The 23,064-nt window shown below is 46.9% G+C and overlaps 1 protein-coding gene across 1 annotated transcript; it reads left to right on the forward strand.

Annotated features, from left to right (window-relative positions):
• The first annotated feature begins 10,652 nt into the window (after positions 1–10,652).
• Positions 10,653–17,791, forward strand: PDP2 (pyruvate dehydrogenase phosphatase catalytic subunit 2). Its single transcript, XM_065925474.1, has 2 exons — positions 10,653–10,805; positions 13,107–17,791. Exon 2 carries the CDS (start codon positions 13,158–13,160, stop codon positions 14,751–14,753), a length of 1,596 nt encoding a protein of 531 aa, XP_065781546.1. The 5' UTR covers positions 10,653–10,805; positions 13,107–13,157; the 3' UTR covers positions 14,754–17,791.
• Positions 17,792–23,064: the final 5,273 nt, after the last annotated feature.

Genomic DNA, 23,064 nt, shown 5'->3' on the forward strand with positions numbered 1-23,064 from the left:
CTCAAGGAGGAGATAAGGGTCTGGAGTTCTCAAGGAGGAGAAAAGAACAAAAATTTTTTTTCTACATATTTAGTCTTAGTCACATAAAATGTTTTTTCCCTTTAAGCCCAGAGTTGATGATTACACAACAAAACAACTCAGTTTAAACTCTGTACTAAGGATTATAAAAAAAAAAAATGCAACCTGCTTGAGGACATGTTTCTCCTTCTTGAGAACCTTCTGATTAATCCTGTTATCTTAAAATGTATATTGTGGGAGTGGGTCTTGTAAGACCTTTACAACCTTGAGACATTCTTTTGATTTACTGTAATATCCAACTGAAAAAGTATATAGTTCCCTTGCTAAAACTAGGGCAGCACTCTCCATTCCCCTTCTGATGTCTATATCAGAAGCTTTCTTTGTGCCTTTTCATATTTTAATAAAACTCTGCTACTCAAAAGTGTGAGGCTGCGCCATGACAGGCAGCCTAGATTAGGAGTAGGCCTGGTTTTCCAGGGTAACATGATTATCAGGCCACCTGGAGCCAGCCAATCAACATGTGCCTAGCAAGAAAAAGGAAACCTATCAGGGGAAAGCTGAAAAGCCCACCAACGCCCAAGTTTGAAAAATGCCTGCAAAGGTTTGAGCCAATAAGATTACTTTGCAAACATGTAACCAATCCACTTAAGCCAGCTACCAACTGCTTATGCACACCTTATAAATTGGGTAGCCGCTCGGGCTCAGCGCTTTCTGACCCTGCACCACTGCGTTGGTTGTGGCAGTGAGCCCTGACTCGAGTCAGCAATAAACTTCCCTTTTTTGCGAGTTGCATTATCTTGGAAGCCTTCTCTCTTCCCGCTCAGGGATTCGGACATCGGGCATAACAAAAAGCTCTTGAGTGATGAAGCCTGGTCCCTGGTCCCGAAGCTAAATCTTCTTTGGAGATCATGAATCGGACACCATCCACCCTAAGCTATCAGAGTCAAGGCTATGTTTTTTTGTTTCTTTTTCCAGTAGTCATGTATGGATGTGAGAGGTGGACTATAAAGAATACTGAGAGCCGAAGAACTGATGCTTTAGAATTGATGCTGGAGAAGACTCTTGAGAGTCCCTTGGATAGCAAGAAGATCAAACCAGCCAATCCTAAAGGAAATAAACTTTGAATATTCTTTGTGTTAGGTAGTTAGAATAGGGAAAAGGAGTCCAAAATGGTGGTGGCTAAAAGACCTGGAAGGGAAAGCCCGCGAAAATAGAACAAAGGAAGGTCCGAGGACCGATGTGAGAACCTCAGGTAAAACAAACAACGCTCCTGCCTAAGCCCAATTTGCATAGCACAGGCCCAGGGGGAACAAAAAAATATAAAAAGAAGAGCCAAAGCCCTCTTCCCCCTCTCCCCATCTCCCCCTCTCCCACGCAGTGGGGCGCTCTTCTCTTTGCGTCTTTGGATCGACGTGCCCTCACGCCTCAAAGATGGATTTTCCTGCTATTATCTAAATAAATAGAGCTGTAACACTGAGCTGTAACACTGATTTATTTAAGAGCTATAACACGGTCTGTCCTCCAAGAGCTGTGACCCGCTGCGGGGGCTTCAATGTCCGTCGCTCCAAATTTTTGTTGTGACGAGACAACCAAGGAGCATACACTCGCGTGACATTTAGAAGGACTGATGCTGAAGCTGAAACTCCAATATTTAGCCACCTGATACAAATTCATTGAAATGCCAATGAATTCAATGGAAAGCCAATTCATTGGGAAAGACCCTGATGCTGGGAAAGATCGAAGGCAGGAGAAAAAGGGGATGACACAGGATGAGATGGTTGGACCGACTCAATGAACATGAGTTTGAGCAAACTCAGGGAGATGGTGAAGGACAGGGAAGTCTGCCTGGCGTGCTGCTGTTCATGGGGTTGCAAAGAGTCAGACACAACTTAGTGACTGAACAACAACAGTCGGGTGTGTGTGTGTGTCTGTGTGCGTGTGCGCGCACACTCAGTCATGCCTGACTCTTTGCAACCTCGTGGACTATAGCCTACTGGGCTCCTCTGTCCATGGAATTTTTCAGGCAAGGATACATTCCCTACTCCAAGGGATCTTTTTAACCCAGGGATCAAAACTGAGTCTCTTGCGTCTCCTGCATTGACAGGCAGATTCTTTACCACTCTGCCACCTGGGAAGCCTGCCCAGCAGGTTTTCACTTGTCAAAATATTTAAAATATTTTTGCTGTTGTCTGTGGTCCTGCTTTACTAACATCGTAGGCTCTTGCTTCCTCTGCTGCCCCTGGGGTCCAGCACTGGGTGGAGCAGGCAGCTGGTCAGTGCTACGGAGGCCACTGGGTTACTTGGGAAAGGGCGTGCATGGAGGGCGGAGGACAGAATAGGGCATTCTAGGCAGGGGAACAGTAGGGACAAAGGCCTGCACGTAGTTACCTGGGACTGAAGTGAGCACAGAAAAAAAGTTGAATTAAATTTGACCCAGTCTCCAGCAGAGTCTGGGGATGAGGGTGCCCTGATTACAGTGACAGGCCCTAGTTCTTTAGACAGAAATATCTCCAGAGCCAGGGAAAGAAGGACAGTTCTGCTTCAACACCCCCATATGCTATCCCTTGCCCCCATTCTGTAGTCACAACACACCTAGGGGGAGGGGTTCACCCCAACGACATACATGGGAATGGCTGCCCCCATTCAGCAGATGGAGAAACAGAGGCTCTAAATTCAGCTGAGGCCTCTGGCCCAAATCATGTATCCAGCTGATGGCTGGGGTTCTCATGTTCTGCCTGACCCTAGGTCCAGCCTCTGAAACCCCCACATTACACGGGTGCCCTTTTGAAACAGAAGGGAAGGAGGAGGGGCACAGCCTTTGAAAGAAAGACAGAGCCCAAGGATACAACATAAACTGATTAGAATCAAATGGATCCAAGATGGTGGACAGGACAACTCCTACTAGACCTTGAACCTCAATACAGGCTCATTACAACACATCCGCAAAGTAAATGACACACCCACAGGTTTCATGACTGTTCCAAGGCCTTCAAAGACCAAAAAGTGGGCGGTGGCCCAATTCCTGGAAATCCCCGCCCTTTCCCCAAAAGAGTTGGACTAATTCTCCCTCTCATTAGCCTGTGAAACTACTCAGCCGATAAAATCTAACACATCACATTTTGAGGCCACTTTCTCCTGTGATGGCCTGCACAGTCTGTGAAGTGTGTTTCTTTTGGAAGTTCAGTTCAGTTCAATCACTTAGTTGTATCTGACTTTGCGACCCCACAGACTGTAGCATGCCAGGTATCCCTGTCAATCACCAACTCCCAGAGCTTGTTCAAACTCATGTCCATCTAATCGGTGATGCCATCCAACCATCTCACCCTCTGTCGTCCCCTTTTCCTCCTGCCTTCAATCTTTCCCAGCATCAGGGTCTTTTCAAATGAATCAGCTCTTTGCATCAGGTGGCCAAAGTACTGGAGCTTCAGCTTCAGCATCAGTCTTTCCAATGAATATTTAGGACTAATTTCCCTTAGGATTGAGTGGTTTGATCTCCTTGCAGTCCAAAGGACTCTCAAGAGTATACTCCAACACCATGGTTCAAAAGCATCCATCCTTAGGTATTTCTTTTGGATGAGGCCCAAGAACACAGTACCACACTGGTCCTCAGCAGGGAAGAAAAAATACCTAGTCTATGACACTGTTGGTGGGAATGTAAGTTGATGCAGCCACTGAGGTTCCTCAGAAAAACAGAAATAGAATTACCATATGATTCAGCGATCCCACTCCCGGACATATAGCCAGACAAGACTCTAATTCAAAAAGATACATACACCCCTATGTTCATAGCACCACTATTCACAACAGTCTAGACATGGAAATAGCCTAAATGTCCATCAGCAGATGAATGGGTAAAAAAGATGTGGTGGATACACACACTGGAATACTACTTAACATATAAAAGAACAAAATAATGCCATTTACAGCAACATGGATGCAACTAGAGCTTACCATACTAAGTGAAGTAAGTCAGAAAAGAGGAAGACAAATACCATATGATATCACTTATATGTGGACTCTAAACTATGCCACAAATGAGCCTATCGACAAAACAGAAACAGACACACAGACATAGAGAACAGACTTGAGGTTGCCAAGGGGGAGAAAGTTGGGGGAGGAATGCAGTGGGAGGTTGGGGTTAGCAGATGTAAGCTATACATATGGAATGGATAAACAACAAGGTCCTACGGGATAGCACAGAGAACTTTTAAAATATCCTATGATAAAGCATAATGGAAAAGGCTATTTTTTAAATGCATAGTATGTATATCTGAATCACTTTGCTTTATAGCAGAAATGAACACAACATACAACACAATCAAACTATACTTTGATTTCAAAAAATTCTATAGGAAAAAAAAAATCAATCCACAGATTCCCAGTCTTCTACAAGAAGTGGGGTGTCAAGTGGAAGTTTTTAATTGTCTCTATCACCTGATTAAAGTATATTTGATTTTCCATGAGTGTATTTGACATACATCAGCCTGCACTGCCCCCTGGGGGACCAGGCTCAAGACACACCCATTGTTAACACCCACGAAGATGGAGTGCCTATTTAAGCTACAGTCTTTACCTAAAGGTGGCTAAACAAAAACATGGCATGGTGAAAACTAGCTTCCCTGTACAGTGTACAGGAGTCTTCCTCTGGATTTGTCTGGCTTTGGAGAAGTCTAACCTGGTCCCTCAGGCTAGTAAATATACATAAGGTGCTTCCAGGAATGTGACTTGCCAATGAGTCCAGAGAGCAGGGCCCAGGCTCCTCTCAGCCACAAACTTAAAGGGGAACCTGGGGAAGTCAGTTTAGGTCTTCTGACTCTATTTTGCTCTTCCAAGAACAGATATGTGGCATCTCACAAAGTACACAGGTTCTGCCAGATGTGATGAAATTTTACGGAAAAAAGGAGGTTCATGGTGAACAGTTTTGCATTGATGCAATGAAGCTGGATGAATTCCTTTTACTGAATCATTTTGATTCAGCCAATAATTTTGACTAAGCCATTGTTTACTGTGCATCTCTGCCAGGGCAGAGTGGTATGGATGTGGTCCTTTTCTCTCAGAACATTTTCTGAGACCATGTTCCATGGAGCACACTTTAGGAAAGAAGCGGGGAGATAGTCCTTTAAGTTCTCTTCAGCCCTGGTCAAAGGACTGGAGATGAGACAGCCAGCTCTAGTCATAAAATTTAAGCCCTTCCCTTGACTGGCAAGGCCAGGACCTTTGTCCCTGATATTTCCTCTCTGTTGAATGTATCTCAGTTTCCCAGATATTGCCAGGTTCATTCCCTAACTCCCTACAGATCTCTGGCCAAAGCCTGTCTTATCAGATGAAACTTCCTGATTTCCCCCATCTAGAACAGCAGTCTCCTCTAGGACCCTGCTCTCTCCCCAGCTGCCTCCCTTGCCTCAGGACAGTCTCTACCCACCCTGTGCTGTGTGTCCTTCCCTCCCACTCCCAGATGTAATTAGGTAGGATAGACAGGCCGACTGGTAAAAACATTTTTTTTTAAAGGAAATAATAAATAAATGGAGAGGCTAAGAATGTGAAAGTTCCTTCAGAGATAAGCATTGTTAACTGCTGGCATGAGTCCTACTAAACTTTTCTTTGGAGGCAGAGAAAGGAGGGGTGGGGAGAAATGCAGAGATAATTGCTGTTATTATCAAACGCCTTCTCTTTGTTGTAACCTGGTTTTTCCATCTGAGGTCTGTCCTGGTCAAAATAGCTCCTTTCTGGACTTTCCAGCCTGGCTCTTGGCTTCTTGTTGGGTGTTAGGGACCTGCTCAGGCCAAGGTGCTGAGACTCCACTACTAGGCTTTTCTATGGCAATCCACTCCAGTACTCTTGCCTGGAAAATTCCATGGATGGAGGAGCCTGGTGGACTACAGTTCATGGGGTCACACAAGGAGTCGGACACAACTGAGCAACTTCACTCACTGAACCGTGTCTGAAAGAGGCGCCCTGGGCACTTGAGGTGGGGCCTCCACGGGAGTGGTGGGAGAGGCCCTGGACGTTTCCCTGGAGAAATACTGTTTCACAGGCGAGCACAGGACGGTGCTTCAAGCGAAGGAACAGGAAGCGTGCTTCTGCAGAGCTCCAGAATTGTCTCCCAACTTCTTCTTCCCCACACTAGGCCCCTATTGCTGTTTTTCTTCTGCTGCTAAGTCATTTTAGTTGTGTCTGACTCTTTGTGATCCCATGGACTATAGTCCATCAGGCTCCTCTGTCCATGGAATTCTCCAGGCAAGAATACTCCAGTGGGTTGCCATCTCCTTCCCCAGGGGGATCTTCCCAACCTAGTGATCGAACCTGCATCTCTTCCATCTCCTGTATCGGCAGGTGGGTTCTTCACCACTAGTGCCACCTGGGAAGCCCGTGCTCTTCTTGGGTTCCTCTCCAAATTCACTCTCAAGAAAGGATATGTCATGGGCATCCTAGAGTGCAAATGACAACTCCAAGGCCCACAAAACTGCCCTCTCCAAACAGTTCTGTGGCGGCTTTGAGAGAGGAAGTGACTGGCCCATGATCACGCAGCAACTAGGTGTCAGAGCTGGGCCTCAGACTTGGGACTCCAGGGTGATGGAAAATTCTGAGCTCACCAGTTAATAAGGCCTGAGTGAGAATGGGTATGGGGTGACAGTGACAAAGGGAATGATTTGTTGATGGTCGCAGAAGAAGGAGCCCTCTGGCCTAGATCATCGCAGCCTTGGTAGCAGCTGAAAAAGATTAACTTATGTTTGAAGAAGGTTTGAAGAGACAGAAACACAGGTGTGTTTCCCCCAAAAGGCTCTGCCCATCCTTCTCTACTGAAGGGCAATCTTAGCTTGACTCTAGGAGCTAGGAGCTTAACATAACCATTTTTGAAGCCTCCTGGCAAGGCTGTCAGTGCTGTTGCTTTACAACAGGCTTAAGAGGGCTGAGGCAGGACTTGTATTTTTCAAAAATTTCCAAGCCTTTGTCACGAGCATCCTCAAGACTGGCTAAATATGTCCCTGAATTTGTTGCTCTCCAGGGATTGGTAATCATCCCCTCTAATGAGAAGAGAGGTGGGGTGTGTGTGTGTGTGTGCATGTGTGATCAATCTGGGAGAGAGCAGTGCCAGCTAAAAGGTGGTGAAGTTAAATCACTTGATTTGGGATGGCACTGGTCTCTGGGACAACTGTCTCAGAGCACAGATGTGCCCAGATCAGCAAGAAGGCTTTTCTGGGCTTAAAGCTGCCTTGGGCCACAGTGATGCCACAGAAACGCTGCACGGGCAAGCTCGTGCTGGCAAAGAAGACATCTGAGGTTTTTCTAAACTCTCCCAGATGATCAGGCCAGACAAACCCCCATCTCAATTCCTCCTGATATAAAGGTCATCTTCAAATCCAGCTTTCCTAGTATTCCATAGGTGGGCTTATCTGCGTTGCTAAGGAATCAGGGGACCTGCCCAGAATCATCTAAGAGATTTGTTTCCCTACCCCCACCACTCCTCTGCTTGCAAAATACAGTTTTGCTTCTTTTTTTTTTCTGATTATACAAGATGATTATACAAGATGGGGGTAACATGTGTTTATTGTAGAAAATTTGCAATGTTTGCCTTTGATTGTCTCTGTAAAATTAAAAGACGTAGAATTAGTGGATCAAAGAGCTGTCCATTGGGCAGCTTCAATTTATACTCCCACCTGCCAATAAGGCAATGCCCACTCACCAACATTAGGTATTAATCATGTTTTAATGTTCGTCAGTTTGACTGACAAAAATTAGTATCTCATTTTAATTCACATTTGCTTGGTTTTGAATGAGACAGTATTTTTTACATAATTTCTTGGAAAATGACAGCTGAGCTGCTGCTTCCCCTTTCTCAAGGCATCTGCTGCTGCTGCTAAGTCACTTCAGTCACGTCCGTCTCTGTGCGACCCCACAGATGGCAATCCATCAGGCTCCTCCACCCCTGGGATTCTCCAGGCAAGAACACTGGAGTGGGTTGCCATTTCCTTCTCCAATCTCAAGGCAGAGATAAGTCCTTTTCCTTCTTTTTTTTTTTTTCCCTAATAAGACTTTGTGCCAAGGAAGCCTTGGGACACTGAATAGGGTTCTTGGGCTAGCCATCATGTATATATAGGGCAAATAAGTTCACTATAGGCTTTAAACAAAAGTACCAATGCACACAAAATCCTCAAGAGTGGATTTTTACTTTGGAAGTGGTGTACGTGTGGTAACTTAGAAAAACTCAGTGGTTTCAGACAGCAGAATGATGTAATTTTCTCAGGAAAGTGCTGTTGGGGCTGCCATCTGTGTTTCTCCAGTAGTCATCGGCCCAGGGCCTGACATATGGTAGACACCCAGAAACTGTGTTGCCCCTAAAAATAATAATAACTGCATCTATTTATTTGGAATCCTTTGGAGTCATTTTTAAGTTGGAAACAGCTGTCTCAATATCCAGGAAGAGAGACATTGCAAATTCTGACTTAATGGTAGAACTTCTGCAAAAGGGCAAGGGTGAGTGGCAGTGTGAATATCATATCACCAACAAGTCTGACAGGAACCATTTTATGGCTGTCATGTCCTTGGATCCAGATGGACTGGCCAGGCTCCCTAGATAAGCCAGTGTGCCTTCCTCTCAGAAGGTCACATTTTCAGGGTTCTAAGTGGCCTTTTCTGGTCATCTCCTAGTTTTCTCTGCTTCTAGGGAAGACTACATTTGATTTATCATAGGTAGTTGTTGTTTAGTTGCTAAGTCAAATCCCATTCTTTTGCAACTCCATGGACCATAGCCCACCAGGCTATTCTGTCTATGGGTTTTCCCAGGCAAAAATACCAGAGTGGGTTGCCATTTCTTTCTCCAGGAGATCTTTCCCACCTAGGGATCAAAGCTGTGTCTCCTGTATTGGCAGGCGAATTCTTTGCCACTGACCTACCTGGAAAACCCTTATTTTCTTGGGCTCCAAAATCACTGTGGACGGTGACAGCCATAGTGTTATGGATGGTGACAGCAATGAAATTAAAAATGCTTGCTCCTTGGAAGAAAAGCTATGACAAACCTAGAACAGCGTATTAAAAAGCAGAGACATCACTTTGGCAACAAAGGTCCGTCTAGTTAAAGCTGTGGTTTTTCTAGTAGTCATGTATGGATATGAGAGTTGGACCATAACGAAGGCTGAGCACTGAGGAACTGATGCTTTCGAACTGTGGTGTTGGAGAATACTCTTGAGAGTCCCTTGGATAATAAGATTAAACCAGTCAATCCTAAAGGAAATCAGTCCTGAATATTCATTGGAAAGACTGATACTGAAGCTGAAGATTTAATACCTTGGCCACCTGATGCAAAGAGCTGACTCATTAGAAAAGACCCTGATGCTAGGAAAGGAGGCAAGAAGAGAAGGGGATGACAGAGGATGAGTGGTTGGATAGCATCACTGACTAGCTGGACGTAAGTTTGAGCAAACTCTGGGAGATGGTGAAAGTTAGGCAAGCCTGATGTGCTACAGTCCATGGGGTTTCAAAGAATTGGACAATACAGAGCAACTGAACAACAAACTGGGAAGCCCACCATAGGTAGTAGATAGGTTCTATTAAAGCAATATGTAAGGCAGCAGGTTATAACCTGAATTCTACAGGGACAGAGGGAGTATCTGGTGTTCTGGTTCTCAGCTTTTCTCAATCTACCAACCACTAACTATTGTGATAACTGTCAGTGGCCATGCCAATGTAATTGTCAGTTCAAGGCCCAGTGGTTGGTGGGCAGTCAATGAAGTAGCAATTTGAATTGTAGAAGGGTTATCCTACCTTCTCTATAGAGGAAGAGTGTGCTCAGTCGCTCAGCTGTGTCTGACTCTTTGTGACCCCATGAACTGTAGCCCACCAGGCTCCTCTGTCCATGGGATTTTCCAGGCAGGAATACTGGAGGAGGTTGCCATTTCCTTCTCCAGGGATAGAGGAAGAGTGCCTAGGGCCAAGTTGAAGTCAGGGTGGAGCGACCAGATAAGAAGATTGTATAGAGTGGTAGAGCAGCTGGAGGCAAATATTTAGATTAGAGGGATATTTTGGAGGTGAGATGAAGAACAGGATCAGATAACTGACAGAAGAGGGGTGGGGGTTAGGGAAGAGGAGTCAAAATGACTCCCAGGCTTGGGGCTTGGGTCTCTGAGCATGTGGTGGGGCCATTACTGGGTTAGGGAAGAAGGGGAAGAGCAGGTTTAGCAGAAAAAAATGAGTTCGAGACACCATTTAAGGTGTACATAGGGACTCCGAGGGAGGCGTCTAAGGGGATTGTCTAAGAGGATATAGAAGGGTATGGCGCCTGGGAGAGGGGTCTGAACTGGTCAGGACAGAAATGGAGAGGAAGCCTTGGGGTATGATGAACAACAGTGAGAAATGGGAGAGGCTGCTCTGTTTGAGGTGTGCAGAACGGGCAGGGTGTCACGTGGTGGGAGCGCTCAGCCGCAAGACTGCTTAATCTCAAGGCCCAGGGCCAAGCCTACCCGCAGTCAGAGCCAGAGGGCGGGGTGGGTAAAGGTTGGCTGGGGTGGGCGGGAGAGGGGGAGGAACCGGATTTGGCCCGTCTGGAGCCCGCCCTCTCAGTCTCTTCATCCATTGGACAATTGGGCTGTTCGTCAGGGGCCCGCCTCCACAGATGAACCAGTAAAGGCTGGCAAAAGGATGCTTCCTCCTCCAGCTAGATCAGCAGCACTAGAGGTCCCTGCGGGGAGCTGAGTCCGGGGTAGGGGTGGCCGCGGTACAGCTTGCGGGCGTGAAATTGACTGACGGACACGGCGGCCTCGGGGCTGGTGAGAGGACGACGAGGGTCCGAGGTAGGGAAGGGGCGAGCGCGGGATGTGAAAGCCTCTAGCCTCCCCGCGTCGGCTCCAGCCCACGGCCACGGCTCAGGTGATGGGGTGGAGAGTGGAGGTGAAGTGAGGTGAGGGGGCGGGCCCGCGGCGGACTGCGAAGAGCCTGGGTCACAGCGACGGTCACCCTTCTCGCGCGCACGCGCCACGTGGGCTCGCAGTCTGGCAAAGGACCTTTGGCTGCGTGCCGGAACATCCGCAGTAGCTGTTTTAGCCCTCGGAGCTCAGCATCTCAACTTAATTCGCCTTATCTATAGACTGGGAAGCTGGGACTCAGGGACGTGGCCGCGCCAGGGTTTGAGGGAGATAGGGCTTGGTGGATTCCGGAGGCCGCGCTCGTATCTCTGAGCCTGTGGGCCAGAGACTTGACTTTGGAACCTGCCTTCTTTAGATACGCGAAACTGTTTGGGTCGGGTCTGTGGCAGACGGCCTTGCGTCGGACAACGCTGCCTGGCTTCTCTCCAGGGCTAGGGGTGGTGATGAGGGGCACGGGTAGGCGCCCTCTGCGCGCCGGGTCCGACCAATCCTGCCCCTAGTTCGGCGGGGTGGGCTGGGGAGACTGGGCGGTCCTCGAGTGTGGGCGTTCTCTGTACTCCCGACAGAAAAACTTGTGGAGGGCGGGATTCCGAAAACACGTGGAGTGAAAAAACGCCCGCCCCAGTCCCCCCTACCCCCGGTTCTCCAGAGAAAATAGTAAAATAGAGCAGCTTTAAAAAATTTTTTTCTAAGGAAAAATACCGCCAGAGGCTGTTGAAGGTGTAGGGTTTACTTCATGCCCTTATGGAGGCAGATGTGAACCATTTGGAAATCAATTTGGCAGGTTGAGTCTACACTCTTTGACCTACTGATGCTAGCCTTGGGGAAAATGTAGGTTAAAACTTAAGTAGGGGAAATGTTGATGCGTTAGGCATTGCAGTTTGGTATTTTATAAATAGGGAGATAGTGGAAACAACTTCTAAATCTTCAGTGATACACCTAATAATAAAAGATTATTGCTAATAGTATCTTTTTTTTTTTTTTTTTTAAGATGAAGGGTTATATTTCTTTAAAATCCTCACAAAACCCTATGAAACTAGTATTCCCATTCCACAGATGGATGACTGGAACTCAGGCAAGTCTGAGAAGTCATGTGTCTGATGCTAGACAGCTAGTGTCATAGCAAGTGTGCTTTGGGACCTCTTGAAATTGCTGTGTTTAGCCAGTGTTTGAGGCCTGGGCACTGGAAAGCCACTGGTGAATAAGGCAGCCATGTTTCCTGAACTTACAGAGCATGCATGTGTGTGTTCTTTACATATATGTAGAACAAGCTCTGGCCAGTTTTATTAAGGAAAATTTTTGCAGGATTTACTTTTCACCACTCTTCTCCTAGCATGCTTCTGCTCATCACCTGGATCAATGATAGCTAGTGTGCATACTCTGTTATTTTCAACACGTTGTGTCCAATTCAGTAGTGGTATTCCCACTATAGTGATGGACACCAGTTTTTGGCCAACATGGCATACAAGTTGCCAGTGTTAGTTGCTCAGTCATGTCTGACTCTTTGCAACCCCATGGACTCCTCCTCTAGCCCGCCAGGCTCCTCTGTCCATGGAATTCTCCAGGCAGGAATACTGGGGTGGGTTCCCATCCCCTTCTCCAGGGGATCTTCCCGACCCAGGGGTCAAACCCCAGTCTGCTGCATTGCAGGCAGATTTTTTTTACCGTTTGAGTCACCAGGGAAGCCCCAACATGACATAGTGCTCTATGCAAGATTTCCTCAAGGCTGGGCAGCTGTTGGCGAGGATGACCAGGTTCGCTTTGCCTTGTCTGATCATTTTCAGAGTCTCCTGTACCCCAGCACATACTTTTTCCACTTATCATAACCAGTTGGAGCCTAGAGTTGATCTGACTCCAACGGCTTTTCTGTCTTTTTTGCTGCCACTGTCTTCCTGCCTAAAGAGCTGGATGGCATCCAACTGAGAGTAGCTACCAAGATAGCTGGGGGGCAAGAAAGAGCTTGTGTGTATTTAAAGGAACACAGCCTACCTGGGAGAGGGAACATGGGAGCTATGCACTGGGCTCTAACAAGGGAAAGGATTTGGGAAGAAGGAAACAATTGTGGGAAGCCCTCAGTGACTCTTAAGTGCAGAGTGTTTAAAAACCTATTTTCTGAAATGCATTTATATGTTATAATGGGATGTGTGGAGACTTAAATATTTTGAGGTTAAGTGTTGGCAGAGTCATTATTTTTAAGAAATTAAATTTCTTAACCTCTTGAATTTTCAGATTTAAAGAACCCTTTTGCAGAAGGAACATATTCACTCATACGGTTTCAGAATGTCAAGTACTGTGTCCTACTGGATTCTCAGTTCTGCAAGGAAGGCCGTTGCCACATTACAGGGGGGACAACGTTTGTATTCAAGGTATGCCTCAAATAGGATTAAGTCAAAATGGAGACTCTTTCCTCAGGGGCCAGCCACCCTAAAAGACAACGCCGCTGCATGTGGTGGCATTGCTCTGCGGAAAGCCTACAGACACACATCAACGGAGGAAGAGGACTTCCACTTGCAGCTCAGCCCCGATCAGGTGAATGAGGTCCTGCGAGCTGGTGAGTCGGCCCACAAGATTCTTGACCTTGTCAGCAGAGCTCCAGATTCAGTGTTACGGTTTGAGAGCAACCAGCTAGCTGCCAATTCCCCAGTGGAGGACCGGGGAGGTATAGCTGCCTGCCTGCAGACCAATGGACTGCTGTTTGGCATCTTCGATGGACATGGTGGCCACGCATGTGCTCAAGCAGTGAGCGAGAGGCTCTTCTACTACGTGGCCGTGTCACTAATGTCCCAGCAGACTCTGGAGCAAATGGAGGAAGCCATGGAAAGCATGAAGCCCCTGCTGCCCATCCTTCAGTGGCTCAAGCATCCAGGGGACAGTATCTACAAGGATGTCACGTCGGTGCACCTTGATCACCTCCGTGTCTACTGGCAGGAGCTGCTAAACCTGCACATGGAAATGGGGCTGAACACTGAGGAAGCATTAATGTACTCCTTCCAGAGACTGGATTCTGACATCTCGCTAGAGATTCAGGCCCCCCTCGAAGATGAGATGACCAGGAACCTTTCACTCCAGGTTGCTTTCTCAGGGGCAACAGCTTGCCTGGCCCATGTTGATGGGGTTCACTTGCACGTGGCAAATGCTGGTGACTGCCGGGCCATCCTTGGTGTCCAGGAAGACAATGGCATGTGGTCTTGTCTGCCCCTCACCCAGGACCACAATGCCTGGAACCCAGCCGAGCTGTCACGGCTGAAAAGGGAGCATCCTCAGTCCGAGGACAGGACGGTCATCATGGAAAACAGGCTGCTGGGTGTCCTCATGCCCTGCAGGGCCTTTGGGGACGTCCAGCTGAAGTGGAGTAAAGAGCTGCAGCGCAGCGTCCTGGAGCGGGGCTTCGACACCGAGGCCCTCAACATCTACCAGTTCACCCCCCCACACTACTACACCCCACCTTACCTGACAGCCAGGCCAGAGGTCACCTACCACAGGCTGAGGCCCCAGGATAAGTTCCTCGTGCTGGCCTCTGATGGCCTGTGGGACGTGCTGGGCAACGAGGATGTGGTGAGGCTGGTGGTGGAGCACCTGGCTGAAGAGGGTCAGCACAAGCCAGACCTGGCCCAGAGACCCACCAACCTGGGACTCATGCAGAGCCTGTTGCAGCAGAGGAAAGCCCAGGGCCTCCACGTGGCCGACCAAAACGCGGCCACACGTCTGATCAGATACGCCGTAGGGAACAACGAATACGGGGAGATGGAGCCTGAGCGGCTGTCGGCGATGCTAACGTTGCCAGAGGACTTGGCGAGAATGTACAGGGATGACATCACAGTCACCGTGGTGTATTTCAACTCAGAATCGATTGGTGCCTCTTCCAAGAGGAGTTAAGAGTCTCCCACCTTGTTGCCAAGGTTAACGTCAATGTTCTTCTGAGACATTTTCCCTTACTCTGAACCTGGCTCTTTAGACCCTATGGTTGAAGGGCATCAGATAGATGCAGCTTGCTTAATTATAGACTAATGTGAGGAAAAAACAGCCTTGGGTTAAAAACAAATCTAGTGATTTGTTTGTGATTTATGATCTAGTGATTTATGTGCCTGAGTGTTTTGCTACACAGAGAGGGTAGAGCACAGAGATGATCAACTTGTCTTGGGCTCATGTAACCCAAGTCCTTTTATAAAGACACTGTTAAAACTGTCAGCCTGAGCCTGGAAAGGGTAAATTTAATTATGATTCTAAGAATATGAAGAAGTCCAGGATCTTCTGAGCTCTTGCTGCAAAATCTGCAGACTGATAATTCTCTCTGTGTAATCATGGACTTCTACACTATGAAGAGAGGTTTTTGTTTTTTATTCTGAAGTTACTAAAGACCTAGGTTTACAAAGCATACTATAGGACACTTTTCTATGCAAAATTCTAACTTGTGTGTGTGTTTTTAGTTGTGAAAACATTTTGTAATGCTGCATTCTAGTTCTGATTTAGTTTGTTAAAATTGAGTCCTCAAACTTACAAAACAGGCGTGCTGTGAGCGAGCATGCTTGGAATGAGTTTTCTTGGTTTTTCAGCTGTGGGTGAAGGTGGCCAGGCCTCTGGACCAGCTGAATTTGTGCAGCTTTCAAGCCCTTCCTCTATGTCTCACCCCTTGAACCTTTGAGCCATGCTAGGAGGTAACTTCTGTCTGAGCCTTAACTCCTGGCCTTTCCTTCATTAATAAAATTTCCTCCAGTGTTCAGTAAATCTCTACAGATTTACTCATAGTACTTAGCCTTTCTGATTATACTTCTCAAACATTCTTTTAATTCCTCCCAATGCTCCTTCACCCTCTGCTATGCTGAACTCTCTCACCCTGCTGACTGTGCAATACTGTCTAGGAAGAATGCTCTCACTTCACACAGTTTCAGGGAAGCAGGAAATTCAAGACTGCATGACAGTTTAGGCAGGACTGGCTTATGCAGTGGATTCTAGACTTTAAGATTCAGCTTGAATCTAGAGAGGTAAAAATGTGAAGGACCTGAGAACAAGTTGCTAACCAAGACTCCCTGGCTGCATCCCCAGGGGTAGTGGGGAGGAGGGAGGAGGGAGATTTTTTTTCAGATGGGACATTTGCCCATAGACTAGTGGGATAAATGGCCATTGCTACTCCTCAGTAACTAGGCCTTATTTAGTATAGGAGTTGGGCCAAAAACCAATGTAACCTGTAGTAGCTTCTGTGGGCTGCACAGTCTGTGTTTATTTGAAAATTATTTTTAGGGGGATGAATTTCATGTTCTGAAATTGCTGTAGCATTTAAACAGGAAGTGTGTCTCTAGATGGAAACAAATATAATCCTGCAAAACTGACTTCATTTTCCTGCACTATCTTCCTGTTGATGGTTCCCCTCATCTCACCCCCTCGAGCCACCCACTGAAAGGAAAGCAAAATAACTAGGTATGACTTTCACATTCGGGACAAGGGACATTCAAATGTTGAGACAGCCTAGGAATGTTTCCCTGTACTTTTAGTGATATTGCTTTGTCTAAGAAATTCTCTTTTGAGTGCTTAAGACTTTGTCCTTTTATTCTGAAAAATCTTAACTCAAAAATAAAACCTGAATCCCTATCATTTAGCTTGCATGAAGGTTCATTACTAGAGCTGAACACTACTTGTCTGAAATTCTTCATTCTTTATGCCAGCTAAACCCTGGCACACCCTCAGAGCATTTACTGGGGTTACAGAGTGTCTGAATCCTGTTTTGGAGCCTCTCATGAGCTCGTAAATATACTTGATTAACTTGTGGAATAGCTGAGAGAATACAGACTCCCAACCTGTTCCTTCAAAGATGTCTGTGTTTTTTCTTAGCCTAATAGATTTGCTTTCTAATTGGCATATTGAGAGAAAAGAAAGGCTGGTTTATTCTCTGCCCTTTTTCCACTGTGAACTCTGCCATGAATGCTTCGAGGAGCAGCTGCTCCTGGTTAACTCCAGTGTGTCTGACTCCCTGACTATCATTCTGCTGTCACTGGCCTGAGGCACATGGGCTACCACTTGAGGATGGATAGTGGGATTTGAGAGGGGGTTGGTGGTACTTGTCAGGTCTTCCAAAATACTTATCATTCCTTGTATGTAAAGATTTTGATATTGAGACTTCTAAAATGAACTAAAAGATGAGATTGTTTAAGGTGTCGTTTTTGAATAAACTATGCTTTATTAGTGCTTTAAATGGCATATTTATTTTAGGTAAGAAATGTTGGTAATATTGGCATACTTTAGATATTGTTATATATGTAAATAATACAGTTCTGCTGATTCTGGGGATTGATCAAAATGAATAAAGAAGTTCTAAGTTCAAGTTAGTATGTTAGGTCAAGTTATGTGTACAGTCTTCTGAGATGGTATTTGGAACATTAAAGCTAATTTATTATAATGAAAGTGTAAACTTTGAGGTGTATTAACATTTTCCCCAGAAGTATGATTGGCTTAAAAGGTCGACAAGAAAATGTTCAGAATGAATCTGGCTTGACTTGTTCATCCATCAGTCCCTAGTGACCTATTTTTCATTTGACATTTTAAGTGGTTCATTTGTGTCTGAATGTGGCTCTCGTCGCAGAGGAAGCCCTGGTGTGGCTTTGGGGCTAGGAATAAAGGCTGGTGGCCCTGCTTTGTCCTCTGAGCTGCCACATGTGTCACCAAGTGCAAAACACAGGTGGCTTGCAGTGTGACCATCTCCTGAGCAGGCTCGAGGCTCTTTCCCTGACACCTCGGGCACCTGATATTTAACTAGCCTCCTGGAAAATATTTCGTATCGAGCATTTACTTGGAAAAATTAACCATGTTCTTTAATATATACTGATATTTGTAAACTGTATACCAATGTTCTTTTTGACGTTGATTTTCTCACCATGAGAGAGATTTAAGTAAAACTTGTAAATAAAAGAGGCAAAATGCGATTTGCTTTCTTTTGGTTTTGAATATTTGTATTTGTAAGGTCCTTGGGTTCAGTCCCTGGGTTGGGAAGATCCCCTGGAGAAGGAAATGGCAACCCACTCCAGTACCCTTGCCTGGAAAATCCCACGGACAGAGGACCCTGGTAGGCTATAGTCCATGGGGTCCGCAAAGAGTCAGACACAACTGAGCAACTTCACTTAGGGTATTAGATTAGGCCAGCCTTTGTTTCATCACCTGTATCTAGCCATGGAAGATTTTAGTTTGTTCAAGAGTTCACCCGAGGGACTTCTCTGGTCTGGTGGTTTAGACTGCCTCCCAATGCAGAGGATGCAGGTTTGATCCCTGACTTGGGGAACCAAGATCCCACATGCCTTGGGGCCAAAAATCCGAAACAAGCAACACTGTAACAAATGTGATAAAGACTTTAAAAATGTTCCACATTAAAAAAAAAAAAAAAAGGCTTACCCTAAAAAAGTTTTCTCTGCCAATTTTTGGTGTCTGCTAGCCACACAGGAAGTCCTTGCTTAGTGTTAACTTGTGTGGAGAGCTGAAAAGAAGGAAAAGAGAGGCTTTTGTTGTGACTGGTCTCCACACACTCAGGCCTGAGGCTTGCTGGGACTTCACATTATTTAACTGGCCTTGTAAGACCAGCTTCTTTGTTAATTTTAAAATCAGAGCCCGCTTAGGAAGGATCTAGCCAGCTACTTGAAGAGCCCACTTGATCCCACCTCCACTGACTGAGCCATATCTCATTGCCTCTGAGTACAGCTCACAAAGACCACTCTGATGGGTACTTCTTAAAATGCAAATACAACTATTAGGTTGGTAATTTTAGTGTGGGCTAGTGTGGTTAATTGGAAAAGACCCTAATGCTGGGAAAGATTGAAGGCAGGAGAAGGAGACGACAGAGGATGAGAAGGTTGGTTGGCATCACCAACTCAATGGACATGGGTTTGAGCAAACTCCCGGAGATGGTGAAGGACGGGGAGACTCGGGAGACTGGTGTGCGGCAGTCCATGGGGTCGCAAAGCCTCGACACATCTTAGCAACTGAATAACAACAAAGGGTGGTTAAACTGGGCCTTGAAGAGCAGATTTGAGGGAGAGAAAGGTGAAAATAATGGAGCTGTTTCTTTCTTTGTAACTTGATAAAAACAGGCCCAGAGGCTTGAAAACTTCCTGACACTACAATAGGGCACACATTGAACCGAGTCCACTGCCCCATGCCCTTGTCCCAGTGCTGGGCTTTCAGAAAGGGAAAATGCAGGGAAAATCTCATGGCACAGTTTTGACCCAGGGTGGGTAGGATGGTGTGGAGAAGTAGGTTGTTCGGACAAGAAGCTGATAGATAACCCATACATTACCATATCCCATCATTTTGGAACTTAATAAAAATATGTGCTGACGACAAGCACTGTAGCCCTCAGACCTGTTGGAACCAGAAGGTTGATAATTGGGATTACCAAAACATTACCCTCTTACCTCACCACTGACCAATCAGAAGAAAGTCACACACCCTGCAGCTCTCACCCTAAATGGTGCCTTTAAAAAACCTCTAGGGCTTCCCTGGTGGCTCAGTGGTGAAGAATCCACCTGCCAATGCTGGAAACGGGGGGTCGTTCCCTGGTCTGGGAGGATCCCACATGCCGCGGAGCAACTAGGCCCTGTGCCGCAACTACTAAGCCTGTGCTCTAGAGCTTGGGAACCACAGCTACTGAACCCCACATGCCTGGAGCTCATGCTTCAAAATAAGAGAAACCACCACAAGAAGCCTTCCTACAGCAACAAAGACCCAGAGCAGCCAAAAATAAGTAAAGAAAAAAAAGTTTCAATTAAAAAAAAAATCCTTCTCTGAAAGTTGTGGGGGAGTTTGGGTCTTTACAGTATGAAAGCTGCCCACACAGGTTGCCTGCAAATAAACACTGCACTTTTTGTCACCACAACCCAGTACCAACCAGTAAATTGGTTTTGCCATGTGGCCAGTGACTGGACCCAGTTTAGTTCGGTAACATCCATAGACCAGGAAATATTACTCACCCTCACCTTCAGAAGAAGCAGCCTGTAGAGGCACTTTTCAAAACTCAATCTATCGCAGATCTTAACTTTTCCTGCCTTCCTGGGATTCTGGAAAGTTCTCACTTGCCCCACTGAGACAAGAGGGAAGGAGGCAGGGCATAAGTTGAGATGTTGAGGACTTGATGAAAAGTAGTCAGAACCGATTAGGTCCAAGATGGCTGAAAATTCTACTGCTGGTACACTTTGGGCCTCATTATGTGCTCATTGTAATACATTAGGATATGCTAAATGACTCTCACACACACACACACACACACACACACACACACACAATGGCGCCAGGACAATTTGAGGCAGACCATAAAATGCTGAAGCTGAAGCCGAATACTTTGGCCACATGATGCGAATGAAGAGGAAAAGACCCTGATGCTGGGAAAGATTGAGGGCAGGAGGAGAAGGGGGTGGCAGAGGGTGAGATGGTTGGGTTGCATCACCGACTCAATGGACATGAGTTTGAGCAAGCTCTGGGAGGTGGTGATGGACAGGGAGGCCTAGTGTGCTGCAGCCCATGGGGTTGCAAAGAGTCAGACATGACTGAGCGACCTAACAACAATAAAAGGCTTTAGGGGTACTCTTTTGCCCCCTTCTGATGCCTATGTCAGAAACTTTCTCTATCTCCTTTATACTTTAATAAAACTCTATTACACAAAAGCTCTGAGCGATCCAGCCTTGTCTCTGGCCCCAGATTGAATTCATCTCCTCTGGAGGCCAAGAATCCCGCGTCTCATCGTTCAGTAACAACCTTTCATCTTGGGGGCTCGTCCGGAATCCTTCAGGACAAGATGGGCCTGATAATCTATGTGAGCCTACTTCTGCTGACTCCAGAAATCCTCAGTCTGCCGTTTGATCCTCAGGACAATGCCTTCCTCTCCTGGGCTCACTCCTATGCTGTGTTCCACAATCGGTCTAACTGCTGGGTCTGCGGAGAACTCCCCTCTTCATCAGTGGAAGGCTTCCCGTGGTGGACATCTCCACTTCAAGGAAAAAACTTTCTCCAGGTCTGTGAATACCTTCGACAACAATCACATGTGATGCCTTTTCTTCATCTAATGACATCTAATAACCCTAGAATGACTGGTGCAATACTTTGTACCTTAACTTTGGACATAACGTGACTTTTAATTTTGATTATTAAAAAAAAAAAAAAAACAATAAAAGGCTTTAAAGGGAGCGGTGGCCCAGTTCCCTGGAAGTCCCTGTCTCTTCCCCCAAATAATTGGAACAATCCTCCCCTTACTAACCTATGAAATTACCCTGCCCATAGAAACTTACCACCCCGTATTTCAGGGCTCCCTCACCTTCTGCCTCTGGAATGTGTATCTCTGGTTTCACTTTACTGTGGTTCTCCAGCTCCCACTTTTGCTTTCTTTCCCACAGGAAGCCAAGGGCATTCACTTGGCAGCCAGGCCCAGGAACTCACCAGAGACCTGGGACATGATCACCTTCTAGCATCCCATTTCCCTGGAACTTCTTTACAAAAAATATTAATAAATCTATTGCTTACCTGTCACTTTACCTCTCACTGAATTACTTCTGTGCTGAGTTGTTAAGGACCTGAGCTTCATTAAGTCCTGAAACAGTTGTGTGGTTTCAGTTGGAAGACTGTGCATTCGGGTCCCATCTGCGGTGTACAATTTCCCGCTATTCTCCTTACAGCAGATGAAGATAGGTAATGTCTGCCACAAGCTGCTTCTCTCTCCAGTCCACCTGCACATACCTTGTGTGGCCCTGGGCCCAGGCAGGCATAGCCACCCAGGCATTGCCCATGACACTGCGCACAATGGAGCTCAGAGGGGTTGGTCCAGAGCATCTAGGGATGCGCTCTATAGACATCACAGAAGTAGGGCCAGAGTAGAGAAGGTTGAAGGAGAGCTGGTCAAATGTGGCTGAGTGAGAAAGAAGGAGCCTCTTGGGTAATGTCTGGGGATGGAGAAGTGGGTAAGGCCATGCAGCGACCTCAGAGAGGACATGGCTTGCTCTTCATTAGCATAGAGGTGGGGTGGGTGCCACGCAGAAAGTCCCACCTCAATCCCCCCACTTTCCCTGCGGTGTGACCACCAGGTGCTGTTGGGTACCTGTCCTTGTTTTTTCTCTTCCTACCCTCATCCCTGTAATGTCAGACTTAGCCCCCGTCCCGCTGATTGTACAATGGATAAGGAGGGATGGGGGCATATGGGTGGATAGATGGATGATTAAGGGAGGAGCAGATGGGGAGGAACCAGAAAAAAAGAGACCAGAGAAGTAGGAGGAAAACTGTGAGCAGTGGCATGGAAGTGAGGAGAGGGATGAGGCATATCCAGGCACAGAAGAGACTGTGGGTGTGGATAGACGACAATGAACAACTAGCTAAAAAGAGCTCTAACAAAAGCTGAGGGCCATTGCATCTTCTCACATGGGACTCAGGACATAGGATGGGCCCAAATGGTGAGGTGCTGAGAGGTTGATTCTGTGAATGCTGAGCTGCTGGGATGACCCTTCCTCTGAAACAAATCAGAGCAGTGGGTGGGGGGACAGGGAAATGTCATCAATAAGCCAATGTGCTCCTTGGCTTGTGGCAGGGGAGGGTATCCATGGGCTGATTTGGGGTTCCGGGGACCTTGCTGACCCCACACTGGGCTTTATCAGGGAAGGGTGGAGGAGCTGGGCTTCAGAGCTCTGCCCAGTGACTTGGCCACTAAATCCCAGGGTTGCATGAGGGGAACACCCATGTGGAGCCCTGGAGGCACAGGCCTTCGCTGTGGGATGCTGTGGTCTAGCAATGTGAGGCAGGTGTTGCCTCTAGGTGTCACCATCAGGCCGTGTTGGCGTCAGCTGCAGCAGGAGTAGGAGGAAAGTGTTCCAGAGAAAATGAGGCCCTGGGACTCACCACCAGGCAGAGCAGGGTCTCTGGCAACTGCAGCCTGGAAGAGCCTTCAGGGAGCCTCTCCAGACCCTGGAAGTCTTTGGGGCTGGAACGAGCAGGTGGTAGGAGGGAAGGACCTTTCTCCGTGGTCACTCAGCCCTGCCTGTTGGGGAAGGGGCTGTTGGGATCCCAAGAGAGGTGAGAGGATGGCTGCCACCTTTTCTGGTCTCCCCCAGTGTGGGAGTTATTCTCTGGAGACTGCCCCACACCTTTGAATCCTTCCCACCCCATCTCCACTCCCTTCAGCCAGTCCCCACGGCCAATCCCCCACAACTCCGAGCCCCCCACCCAGAGCATC

The sequence above is a fragment of the Muntiacus reevesi genome, chromosome 2 (assembly GCF_963930625.1).
Source record: "Muntiacus reevesi chromosome 2, mMunRee1.1, whole genome shotgun sequence".
Classification (NCBI taxonomy): domain Eukaryota; kingdom Metazoa; phylum Chordata; class Mammalia; order Artiodactyla; family Cervidae; genus Muntiacus; species Muntiacus reevesi.